This window comes from Zingiber officinale, chromosome 7A (genome assembly GCF_018446385.1).
Source record: "Zingiber officinale cultivar Zhangliang chromosome 7A, Zo_v1.1, whole genome shotgun sequence".
Classification (NCBI taxonomy): Eukaryota; Viridiplantae; Streptophyta; class Magnoliopsida; order Zingiberales; family Zingiberaceae; genus Zingiber; species Zingiber officinale.
Window position 1 is genome coordinate 140,163,401 of NC_055998.1, and position 13,572 is coordinate 140,176,972.

Here is a 13,572-nt window from a genome sequence, read left to right on the forward strand (position 1 = left end):
TGATTCGAATCATGAATACTTGGACGATAATCTAAATGTCTTATGATAGTACCATAGTCCGGGGATAACTTTTTGGAAAAAGAGTGGCAAAAGGCGATATCACTCGCCCCCAGTACCCCCGCCGCACCCTGCCCAAGGCCTTCACGAGGGAGGTAAATCACGATAGCTGGAGAAGCTAGTGCGCAGTGGGAAGAGGTACACAGGGGCCAGAGAATTACGCCCTGACTATCCCACGGTTCGAACCTACCCACGCTCTCAAGTAGCAAGCTTCTACGCACTAACCACTTAAGATAAACTCATGGGGCAACTTTTTGGAGAAAGAGTAGAAAAAAAAGCGATATCGCTCGCCTCCAGCGCCCCCGTCACACCCTGCCCAAGGTCTTGACGAGAGAGGTAAATCACGATAGCTGGAGAAGCCAGTGCACAATGAAAAAAGATACATAGGAACCAGAAAATTACGTCTTGACTATCTCATAATTCAAACTCACATTCTCAAATAATAAATTTCTATGCACTAACCACTCCATATAAATCCGTGGAGCAACTTGCTGCAAGAAAAGGTGGGTGTGAGAGAGAGAGGGGGATTTAGAAGAGATATAATTTTGTTTTTATAAATAAGGAAACATGGTGGCGCGTTTTGGTAAAGCCGAAATTAAACAGTTCTAGGATACAGATCGAAAGGTATCCAATTTTTTTTTAATCATACAGGACATCCACTTTTATTTATTTATTTTCACAAAAAGACGTTTCTTGTTTATTCTCTCACTCTTTAATATTATTCTTATTACTATTTTCCGCTTAAACCGATTAAATACGTTGTAATAGTTATAGTATGTAGTTACTATATATATTATACTAATTATAATTTCATAATTATTATAATATTTATTTAATATGTTTAAAAATATTCATATTTTAACAATTAAATTTCATAATCATTACCATGCAAATTCAACCTGTGTCCTTATTCACTTATCATTTAGCTTATAGCAACTATAAAATTATATCTATTATAAATGTGTCAAAGTTATGATTTTATATCTGAGAATTTAAAATGTAAGATAATAATAAAAATAATACTAGGACGGAAAGATCATGTTAAAGAGTGAGAAGGGACATCATTTTAATTTAAAAGCCAGTGGGGCTCCCTATTATTCGAAAAAAAAGTTGTGCCTTTATTTTTTATTTTGAATATATATATTTTATTAATAAATTTTAATATTTTTAATGAATAAATTTAAATAATCATGATAAATAAATTTAAACACAAACAAATTTGAACGGCTAAGTTCGGCTTGACTCAACTCAACTCAGCTCGTCCGCACCCCTTCGACTCGGCTCGTCTACGCAGAGGCGCACTAATAACGCCGGCGCATTTTAAAAGCCCTCCTCTCCTCTGTCTCGGCCGGCCTCCTTCAACTGCCCGCCTGCGCATCCATCTCCAGTTCACGAACCCTAACTCTACATCGAGATCTACTCGCTTTGATTCCCCAACTGGATCTGAATCGCGATTCCTGATCCCGTCGTGGGTGGTCGAGATCCAGTCGTCACAATGCAGGGCCACGGGACCGCAGCCGCCCGCCCGGAGGCGATCCTGGAGTGGCTCCTCAAGGAGATGGGCTACCCTTCGACGCCGCCCTCCCCGGAGCAGCTGCGCAAGATCTGCCGCGGGAACATGGTGCCCGTGTGGAGCTTCCTCCTGCAGAGGGTCCGGTCCGAGCACACCGTGGCGACGGTGCGGAGGAACATGTTGGTACACGGCGTGGCTCCAGCGGTGGGGACCGCGGAGGTGGGCAGGGGGAGGCGGAGGGAGAGGGAGGAGGGCTCCTCCGCGGAGGCCCGGGAGGTCGCTATCCGGGAGAGAGATCTGGCGCAGGAGGAGGCTGAGAGATTAAGGAACGTGGTGCGGCGGCAGAGGAAGGAGTTGAAGGCTCGGATGGCCGAGGTCGCCCGGGAGGAATCTGAGCGAAAGAAGATGCTTGATGAGAGATCGAATGCAAGGTAAGGATTGCCCTTCCTCTATTTGAAGCAAATGATGATATGGAAAGAAAAAGGGGAAAAATGATCTCTTTACTCTATGGTCTTGATTCATTTGTATGCTCGAGCATCATGTAGTCTTGTAGGTTTTCCCATCGTAGACTTATATGCACATTTGCAAAATTTAGCTCTGTGCATTTGTAAGTAGCTGCATAGTTTAGTTGTTAATTTATTGTGTTTTAATGTATTAGGCACAAACAGGTGATCTTGGAAGCATATGACCAGCAATGTGATGAGGCAGCAAAGATATTTGCAGAGTATCAAAGGAGGCTTCATCACTATATTGATCAAGCAAGGGATGTCCGTAGGTTGATTACAAGCGGTAACAATGATGTTACTGATGAACTTCGTACTCCTGGTGAGAAAGAAGTTTATTCAACTGTCAAAGGCATCCGATCCTTGGAAGATATTGTGCTTGTAGAAACGTCAAGAGAGAGAGATACTCGGAAAGCTAGTGAAGTTCTTGCTTCTCACTTGATTGAAAAGATAAGGAGAACTTTTCCTGCATATGAAGGGATGGGTGTCAACCTCAACTCCCAGATAGATGCTGCCAAACTAGGAATTGAGTTTGATGGAGAAATACCTGAAGATGCTAAAGCAATTGTGAGGGATAAACTTAAAAATCCTTCCCTTTTACTTAAGTCAATCACTTCATGTGCTATGAGGGATAGCACACTCATTCACAAGGAAACTGAAAAGATTGATATCAGGGCCGATGCAGAACTCTTAAGGTAGTTCGCTGAACTTTCTATTTTGTTTATTTGGACTGAGTTATCTATTCTTTTAGTTTTGTAGCCATATCACTTTGTTCCCATTGGCAATAGTTTGATTTGGTTACTCGAGTAACTGTTCATTTATACTGTGCCACATAGATTATTTTCATGTTAAAGCTGCAATACTTCCTGCTATAAAAGCTTTAGTTCTCCAGAATATACGTTGTAGAATCATACTCCAGCAATCCTCATTTTGTAGTTTGTAAGTTTGTCACTGCTTATTAATGTCCTTATATGTAGTTTTGAGGTTGACTATGGAATTATACTATGTTGATTTGTTGCTAGATCTTTGTTCCCATTGGCAATAGTTTGATTTGGTTACTAGAGTAACTGTTCATTCATTTATACTGTGCCACATAGATTATTTTCATGTTAAACCTGCAATACTTCCTGCTATAAAAGCTTTAGTTCTTCAGAATATACTTTGTAGAATCATACTCTAGCAATCCTCATTTTGTAGTTTGTAAGTTTGTCACTGCTTATTAATGTCCTTGTATGTAGGTTTGTGATTGACTATGGAATTATACTATGTTGATTTGTTGCTAGATTTCTCTAGTGGGCTCACTGCCAATGTTATTTACTGACAATTATTGATTATTTGAAGGTCTTGGCACACATTTTTGATTCAGTCGAAATGCTTTTGCTTATTAAGTTGTTACTAAAATAATTTTTTAGATACAAGTATGAAAATGACATGGTACTAGATGCTGCTTCTCCTGATTCAAGCTCACCCTTACCTTACCAAGTGTATGGTAATAGTAAGGTTGGAACAGAGATACCTACAAAAGCAACATATGATCAGCTTCTTGAAAGACAGGTACTGTCTATTATCCAGACATTTTACGGAATGGATACTTTTGCTATCCATTCGGTTCAAAGAATTCATGTCTCAAACTTGAAATGCGATCTTGATTAGATCAAATTTGATTGAAGTTCTATATCTTGAAACTTTTATTTGATTCTGTTGAAGTTGATTAACAATCAACACATCAACAACACCTAGAAAGGCTACGAGAAGGACTATTTTTCTAATGTTGGCCCTGAATGAGTCTTAAGTCTTAGGTTGTTTTCTATCTTTACACTTGAGTTGGGATTTGGGATATAATTCTTGGTGATGACACTATTTTCTTCAAAAATTGTTATTTTTTAATCATTCTACTGCCAAATTTAATCCTGTCTGAGGCCGTTAGCTTCATTTGAACCGTAGGCTCAAAAGTTAATGTCTAACTTGATTTTTGATTCATCTAAGCTCAAAATTTGAAATGGAATAGGTCTACCTTGTGATATTTCTCAAAAGATGCATAAATTATAGAACCATATCTATAAACCATGAATACTCCTCTATGGAGATTGGCTTCTTGTTAATACTCTATCTTGTTACTGCAATTTTTCAACTACTGTACTTTTGTTATCCTGGTTACAGCTTGTTTGCTGCTTGTGTAGTCTATTTTTTGGTGTAATACCTTATGTTATCCTTGAATAGTTTTGCATATGTTTTTATCTTTCAGCCAAATGTTGGCTTATTTTGTCAAATAATGTAACTCAAATATTGCCTCCAGTACACACTATAAACTATAATCTGAACCCTGAACCTTTTTATACTTGTATACCAATTATTGCAATCATTTGGGTTTCTAATAAATGGAGGTATTTATTTAACCTGAGTCTAGTTCCAATCATTAACTTTACTATAAAATAGCGAATAGGATCTTACTTCCACCTTTCTCCACGTCTTGTTTAATGCAGACTGTGGTTAATAAATTTAAATTACGAACAATTTAAAAGCCTTAACCAATTGCATTATTTTTATCATATCTATCTCAAAGTGTTCCTAATCAATTCTGAATATACAACCCTATGCACTTGCAGATAAATTTTGTGGATTTATCAGCAAAATATGCTTTACGCCATCTCAGACACAGTTTTTATATTTCAGTACTATTTTTATTTGATTCTAGGAGTTTGCAAAATTTGTTTTGCCTTGCAGAAAGCACATGTCCAACAATTTGTAGCCACTGAAGATGCATTGAACAAAGCTGCAGAAGCTAAGGCCTTATGTCAAAAGCTTTTAGAACGTTTACATGGAAGCAATGATATGGTTGCTTTACAGACACTTCCTGCTGGAGGCACTACTCAAAACCTTGGAGCTATCCATAATTTTGAGGTATGTGGCTTCTTCCATCCTTAAAATGATGATATCATAAAGGTTTGAATTGACATCTGAGTCAGTCTTGATACATTTGTTTATGAAGTTTTAGTTGGAGAGCACATTATAATTTCTAGAGAACACTTACAATATTGTCATATTTTTCCCTCCATACTTTTGAACCATTGTTGAAATACCCCCTCTGTCACTTACTGGCAGGGACACTAATTTTCTGTTAGTCGTGTGCATAACATGCAAAATGTGACAGGGAAAGGGAGGGGCTAATTTTTGATGGTGCAAGCTCAATTGAAAATCAATTTATGGTCTAAAAATTAAAATTTTGGTCTTTTTGAAATTTTCAACAACATTAGAGATACATATCAGGCTTTTTTAGACCACCCCCCAAAAAATTATTTTGATGAAATTTTCTTACTTTGTGGCAATTTTGTGCCTCTTGAAAATTCACCTGTGAGTTACAGATTGAAGATTTTAGCCACTTTGAAGTCAACAACATCACTAGAGGGATATATGCCAATTTTGTGTCAGTTATGACGGCACAAGCTAAAAAATTTGTGATTTAAAAATATAGTTTATTCATATCCCAGTGCAGCTGATGGAATAAATCTTCCACTATAAGGCTGGGAAACATCTCTATATAATGTGACTTGGATCTTCTCTGTCTTCTGCAGATGTTTTTGCCATCCTAATGTTCTCATTTCTTAATTACTTTGTTGGTGCTGCTTCACTTCCTTCGAGTTAGTGTTTGTTTATTTCTTATCCTTTTTTTTTTGTGTGTGCCATATAGTTGGAGGTCTTAGGCAGGGAAAGAGAAGTTGCTGGACTCAGAGCAAGTTTAGGTACACTGACATCTGAGGTGCAACGTTTAAACAATTTGTGTGCAGAGTGGAAAGAAGCTGAAGATTTGTTGAAGAAGAAGTGGAAAAAAATAGAAGGATTTGATGCTCGTAGATCAGAATTGGAGAATGTTTATACTGCTCTTGTCAAGGCCAACATGGTTAGAAAGTTTTTTAATTCTCATCTTGTCTTTTAGCAACTATGATCTTAATTGATATTGCACATATTATCTGTTGTGTGAATATGATATTCTTATGAAATATATTTAAAAATAAATAATATGATCACCTGTTTTTTGTGTGTGTGAAGGAATGTATATTCCTATCCTGAGGAACAACTTACTATCATATACATTTGTACCAATGTTCTATTTTATTGAGCCATAAACATATTGCCAACTGGGCAACGTTTAACTGTAAATATTAATGAAAAAGACACCATACTTCTGCCTGTTCTTTGAGCATCTGATAGGTGCTCCATTATCCCTGCAATTATCAATCATGCATAAAGATAGTACCCTAGGCTCTTTGTTTGGGTATGTATATATTTTGTTAATGTTTATGGTAATCCCAAATTCCCAATATTTTAATGTTTACTGAGCCAAATACAACTAATTTTAAACTACTACTGTTACACTGCAAGTAATCAAAGTTATCTGCTTTGGCAATGAAAGACCTGCCCTGAAGTCAATTAAATCTGGCACTAAATATAGAAATATCTCGTCATCCTCATGTATGAATTTCACTTTGTGATTCATATGCACATATTCTGAAGGGGAGCCTTGGCACAACGGTAAAGTTGCTGCCATGTGAGGTCATGGGTTCGAGTCTTGGAAATAACATCTTGCAAAGTAGGGTAAGGCTGCGCACAATAGACCCTTCCCCGGGATCTCGCATTGGCGGGGGCTTCATGCACCGGGCTGCTCCCTATTCGTATGCACATATTCTCTCAAAACATGTTTTGCCAGGTAGTAGAGTCATCAGTTGTAAAGCTCTTTCATTCATGTTAATAAAAAGTTTGGCAGTTTGCATGTTTCATAATAGTAACAATGTGGATAAAATAATTTCCTTTTCATATTTTTTCTTAAATGTTGCTAGATTTTGTCTAATTAATCTCACCTTTTTTATCAACAGAAGCTTAATGCATTTTTCTTAATGTCTCAGTTATGATATACGACTACAACCTTCTTATTAACAGACTCATAATTGCATGCATTAACAGTGAAAAAAATTCTTTATCTGTCTCTGTCACACTGCAGGAGGCAGCGACATTCTGGGAACAACAACCATTGGCTGCCCGAGACCATGCAGCAAAGACTATTCTTCCAACATGTACAGCTGTGGTGAACATTTCAAACAATTCGAAGGATCTCATAGAGAGAGAATTGTCTTCCTTTTATCAAAGTTTAGACAATAGTATATACATGCTTCCTGCAACCCCACAGGTTTGCTACCAGATTGCAAGTATCTTGTCTGTCAAATTACAGTGGAACAAGTACTATTTTCATGCCTTCAAGGCTACAAAAGGTCCATTCAATTTTTTACGGGTCATGAAAAACTTAAAAAGCAAATGGTTGATTAATTTCGGCACCAGAAGAGAATGTGCCTTTTTAAGTCTTAATCATGGGGGTTATTTAATATTTAGGGATTCAATAAACCTTTTAATATTATGCTTCTCCACTTCAACCAGGCATTCCTTGTTCTAAATCTTGTACTAGATTGCTGATATGGGTGATTTGTGATTGTCTGATGCCTGACCCAGTAAAGCTGACTGACAAATTTCAGTTGGTTTGCCATGGACAGCTTGTACAAGTGGCAGTGCCTTCTATGCTGTTAACACTGAGCGGTATACTGCCCAATTTTGAGCTCTACAAGGATTTATAAAAATATGAAGTTATGGAATAATTATTTGAATAAAAAGTGAAATTATAGAGGGACTCCAATTTTTAGCTAAATACATTTTGAAGGGATGTTGTCATGCCATCTGTAGTGTCATACATAAGACAACCCTATCATGGGCAATATCAGTACCATACCTAAATTTTCAACCGTTGTTGCAAGTTTGTTAAAGTTTATTTGTATTTTAGTTCATAAAACAAAATACTGGACAGTTAAGCTTTGTTTGTTTTAATATTTGATCAGGAGCTTGTGGAGTCTATTGGTGTCCCTGGTGCCACAGGACCTGAAGCATTTGCAGCTGCTGAGAAAAATGCTGCAATATTAACAACAAGAGCTGGTGCTAGAGATCCATCTGCCATCCCATCTATATGCCGCATATCTGCTGCTCTCCAATTTCGTTCCGGTCAGTGGCAATGCCATCCTATTGTTTGACAGTTTAATGCAAAGAATGCATATTATGCTGATTTTTTTTGTGTGTTTTTGTTCCCTCTCCCAATTTGTTACCATAATACAAGGGCCATGCTAACATCATTATAATCTTATCCAGATAAGATGTTATCCAGCAGCTTGAGTTATCACGAAAATGATTCCATTTTATGCATTTTAATTGTGAGGTTTCCTAGGTTTGTCATTTTTTTTCTAGGTTGATATCAGTCATGGTTTCTAGGATCATTATTTTGTGATCCTTGTCACTTATAGCCCTATGGTAGGACTATCATGGAAAATAGCAATAAGCTTGAAAGCATTTGCAAAGTCAATATTGTTCAATTGATCCAAAAATCTTGTATTGACCATATCAGATCAGGTGGGAATGGGGAAAAACAATATTAATCTAAAAATATAAAGTAAGTGAAAAGGAAAAAAATAGTTATATATCCATAAACATTAAATAATTTGATTTATATAAATTATTAACGATGGTACTAAATTATTGTACTTATAGATTAGATTATCAATTTGAGTTATTTAATTACAACTATATTGGCCTGTTAGTTATTTATTTGTTGCGATAAATTCTTGAATAGTTAATAAATACAATAAGATTAATAATTTTAAAATCTTAGACTGCACTTCTGTTAATATAATTAGTTAATCAAACAAATTTGTACAAAAAATAAAAAGAAGTCGAGCTTACAAATCTATGAAACTGCATTGTTTATATATTTTATGATTCAATTGCTAATGAATTATTAGTTGGGAAAATTGTATTACAAATTATCATTTATGATTGAAATTTTAGTTTTATATATCTAACATTCATTGTAGTGTTGACTATACATGTTTTATAGCATTCTTAATTATATTATATTCAATTAATTATATTACCCCTTCTATGTTGTGGATTTCTTAAAAAAGTTGTAAATTGGAAAATATTAATTAAGTATGAAGATATATCTTGTTAATTTCTTACAGAAGATCGCTATTAGTGATTTGCTAATATTTCTGTAAACACTTGGAATTGCAAGTATTATAGGGTTTTCTGTTCTTTATATGTATTTTGTTACATATGACTTGGAAGATAAAAAAATATTTTCTTTTATGCATTAATTTAACTTGATATAAACTTTTCATTATTCAATAGCTCAATATTTTTATGTTGTAGATGTATAACCTCAATATTTTCTTTTCCATATCTGTGTATTTTTATCGATAGAAATTATTCTAAAAAATACAATCTTTAAAAGTTTTTTGTTTCTGTAGTCAGCGCATTGAATTATTAGTAATTCATCTACTTTGGTTTCATTAGTAAAATAAATAATCTTTTTGAATCTTTCCATGTTTCGAGATCCCTGGTTTCTAACATGCAGTTGAAAATATTCTATATATTTTTGCCATGCTGTTCAACCTTTCTAAATAACTTCGATTTGTTCACAAATCCCATATCCAAAATTTCTTACTAGAATTTATAAATTTTTTATCTGAATCATGTGTATTTTTGAGTAGGTGTTGAAGGTGCAGATGCTGGCTTAGCATCTGTCTTAGAGTCATTGGAATTTTGTTTAAAGCTTAGGGGTTCTGAGGCTAACATCTTGGAGGATTTATCCAAGGCAATTAATCTTGTACATACGAGACGGAACCTTGTTGAGAATGACTGCATTTTACTGAACCATGCACACCGGATGCAACAAGATTATGAAAGGTAATTTTTTCCTGGTTTATAGTTTGATCAAGCCTCCTAGGCCTATTAAAGATCAGAACTGTTGAATACAGGCTGGCAATTCACGTTTCACATTGTAAATTATTTCAGTGAATTATTGAATCGTGAATCATGCCAAACCATGAATTGTAAGAGTTTAGATAAAAAATTATAGTCCCCGGGGCACGGTTGAGTTGGCTAGTGCGGGGCAAAGTTGCTACCATAGGACAAGGGTTCAAATCTCGGCAAAGCCGAGGAAAAAAAAACCCTCCCGCTCTAGCCAACTAAAGATTCCCAATTTACCTCCTCATAGATGGTCGTAGGGCCGATCGTGTGAGGCCGGTGGGTGGCGGATTCCACCTTTTGCTACCATAGATAAAAAATTATAATATTTGATAAAAGATTTTCACTTTGTTTTTAGAATAGATATCTAAAATTATATAAAATAATATAATGCTTCATTTAATAGCAAAACCTCAGAATCATCACAGTTGGTCGACATGGAATTGGAGAGAAATGATTGGGATCGTTGTGGAAGGGTAACACAATGGACTGCATAGAGGAAGCCCTAGGGTGGTAGGGAAGCCAGTCTAGAGTAGACTGCAGACCTTTGGCCTTCCAAACCTTAAGCTGTTTGGTGCTTAGTTGATGGTCTCGATGCCTACACTGTCCCCAGCCAACAACTATCCAAGAAAGAAGATAATTAAATAATGGTCCTTTGTAAAACATTTAGATCATTTGCTGCCAATGAAGGAAACATGCTTAAAAGTGTTTAACATTCTTGATGTCAGCTTATAAGGATGAATCGAATAAGATCTCATGTACTTTGTGTACTTATTTCACCTATGTAGTCATTGACAACAGCTGCCTTAGATCTTTGTTTCATCTTTCATTTTGCTGCATATAGCTCTTTTGCTGCAAGTTTAAAGGCGAACCATTATCAATTGGGTTTTTAAATATACCAAAGAACAATAATTTTTTTGTCCCTGACCTGTTTCTTGCGCAAATTCATTATTTACTGGTTGAACTTGCAGGGTTGCCAGTTATTGTTTGAAGTTAGCTGGTGAACAAGAAAAAATAGTTGCAGACAGATGGCTGCCTGAACTTCGTAAGGCTGTCTTGGATGCGCAAAGATGCTTGGAGAATTGCCAACGTGTTAGATGCTTGGTGAGAAACTACTCGTCAATTTGTTAATAGTTCATACGACAGAATAATTTATTTAACTCTGTTTTTTGTTTTATAACACAGCTTGTAGTTTTATTATGATAATGTGTGCCTATTGCAGGCTACTTCCTTCAGCAATCTTTTCATATGGTCGTTGGTTTATTTCATTTCTTTGCTAGGTAGCTTGTTACCTGTAAAAACTCAGAAGTTGTGCACTTATAATCTCTTTCTAGGTGGCTTTGTAGGTGTATAAATTAGGATGTTAGGCACACATTTTAAGTAGGTAACGATGGTGTGTCGTTTCATAAATCCTCTTTTTTGAAGGTTGATGAATGGTGGGAGCAGCCAGCCGCAACTGCCGTTGACTGGGTTACCGTTGACGGCCTCAATGTCGGTGCTTGGCTCAACTGGGTGAAACAACTCCAGATGGCGTTCTACGACCAGAAGCTGTTGTGATGTTACCCTGCTGACTCCCTCAAATTCTCAGGCAGCTGCTCCACGCATTCCTCTCGGAACTCTTCTTTGTGTAAGACTGTCGTTGTATGTGCTGTTTGGTATGCGTTCAGCTCATCATTGCAAGCTGTGGTTTTGCTAATTGATGTTGATATTGCCCAGCCCAAATGCCTAATGCGCACACTCTTTGTAACTCCAGGTTTTAGTTAGCTCAAAATGAGTGGGTTATAATGAACTGATACCCCTTGTAATTAAAGGTTATATAAAACTATCGCTCTGATTTTGTTGAGAGAACCAAGCTGAGTCAAGTTTTATGTTATTCAAACTTATTTAATAAGGTAATCAAGTTGAGCTAAGTTAAATTTAAAATGAATCAAATTATTGAAATGATTGATGAAACTTAGCTTATTTTTTTTTAATGAACTTGAGCTTAGGTCAAGTTAGCATGAGTTTAGTTTATTTAGATGTAATGAGCTCGTGTTTAATTGTGTAAAAATTTTATATTTTTAAACATGTTTAGTTGGTTAGTGAATTTAATTTAAATTTTAATTTTTTTTTAGTATATTGATAAAAAAAATTGATGTATATAATTTATAAATTTTGTTTGGAATTTATAATTTTTATTCATAAATATTGACGAGCTATATATTGTAATAAAAGTTATTATGCTCACTTTAAACATCATTCACAGTCTATCCCTAAGATATGTGAAAGAACTCAGTGATTAGAGGGTAAAAAAGTTATTTATATATATATATATATATATATATAACATATGAGGATGTCTCAATGTACTCTGTTTTATATAAGTAGAAAGAGTAGTAATAGGTTGTTTTTTTGATATTCAAGAAAATATCGTATCTCCAATGAAAAATGCAAAGCCGGAAGTGCTTCTCCGGTCATCACAGTCTCCACCCCAATCACTATCTGAATAGTCTGTGATTCATAGTACCTCGGACATAACGAAGGATTCGTTTAGCTGCCTTCCAATGAGTCTCTTTAGGCTCTTCCATGAACCTGCTCACAAGACCGACTCCATATAATATATCCGGTCGAGTGCAAGTTAGGTACCGCAAGCTTCCCACCAAACTTTTGAAACGTGTGAGATCAACCGCATTTCCTTCGTCACTCTTAGATAGCTTTGTTCCGCAGTCCACCGGTGTGTTAACTAGATTATTGTTCTTGAGGATCTCCTTTGCATATTGTTCTTGAGTCATAAATATGTCATCAACTCCTTGTTTCACCTCCAAGCCGAGAAAGTAGGACATAAGTCCCATATCGATCATATCGAATGCTTTTGCCGTAGCTTCCTTAAAAATTTATATATATATATAGTCTGTCCATTCATTCAGTACATACTTCTAGGCGATTCTCATATGTTCAGACATCCAGATATCCTCCCGAGCGTCTCAATTTTTAAAAGTGAATTGGGGTGCTTGGGAGGATTCTGGGCGTCTGGATACAAAGTCGTCTCAAAATTCCCCGAGGTCCTAGGCAATAATAATAATAATAATAATAACCCTTTAATATATTTTTATATTTTTTTCTCAAGTTTTTTTCATTTGAACTTGAGATTAAGAATGATCGGTTTAAAAAAAAATTGATTTATTTTATAAAAAAAAATATTATTTTTATATAAAATTTAGTTTTCTCGCTAGTATGTAGATATTTTTTTAACATTGTTAAATTATTTAATTTTTTTTAAGACATTGTTAAATGTCAATAAAACTTTATTAATTTTAATTTTGATTTTTTTTTTCTGATGAAGTATTTTATTTTATGTTGTCTGAATAAAAAAAAATCTGATTTATGTTATTATCGAGGAAGAAAAAAAAAAGTGAGAAAGAAATATTATCGGCGAGGGAGGAGAAGAGAATAATGATCATAAAAAAACGACCCCGACAAGAGCATAAATATATAAAATTAATGATCATAAAAAAAATAGGAGCACTGGTCAGAGAATAATTAGAATTTTTTTAGAGATATTGAAAATGAAAGAATTTATTATTTTTTATGAGCTATGATATGTTCAAAGAAAAATTTCAATGAAATTCTCAAGGATAGACACATAAATTCATGGTCCGGTTATTTCACTTTTTGTGAGCCCCA

General features: G+C 35.3%; 1 protein-coding gene across 1 annotated transcript; it reads left to right on the forward strand.

The window, feature by feature from the left end:
• The first annotated feature begins 1,330 nt into the window (after positions 1 to 1,330).
• LOC122002893 (AUGMIN subunit 5-like) lies at positions 1,331 to 11,836 on the forward strand. Its single transcript, XM_042558274.1, has 10 exons — positions 1,331 to 2,001; positions 2,229 to 2,768; positions 3,486 to 3,627; positions 4,798 to 4,974; positions 5,762 to 5,971; positions 7,070 to 7,255; positions 7,953 to 8,112; positions 9,654 to 9,849; positions 10,881 to 11,013; positions 11,335 to 11,836. Exons 1-10 carry the CDS (start codon positions 1,553 to 1,555, stop codon positions 11,464 to 11,466), a joined length of 2,325 nt encoding a protein of 774 aa, XP_042414208.1. The 5' UTR covers positions 1,331 to 1,552; the 3' UTR covers positions 11,467 to 11,836.
• Positions 11,837 to 13,572: the final 1,736 nt, after the last annotated feature.

Excerpts from the sequence above, each read along its gene's own strand:
- LOC122002893 (XM_042558274.1), top strand. The coding sequence starts at position 1,553 with ATGCAGGGCCACGGGACCGCAGCCGCCCGCCCGGAGGCGATCCTGGAG. Across the intron at positions 2,002-2,228 it reads GATGAGAGATCGAATGCAAG|GCACAAACAGGTGATCTTGG; the intron begins GTAAGGATTGCC and ends TTAATGTATTAG. Across the intron at positions 11,014-11,334 it reads GCCAACGTGTTAGATGCTTG|GTTGATGAATGGTGGGAGCA; the intron begins GTGAGAAACTAC and ends TCTTTTTTGAAG.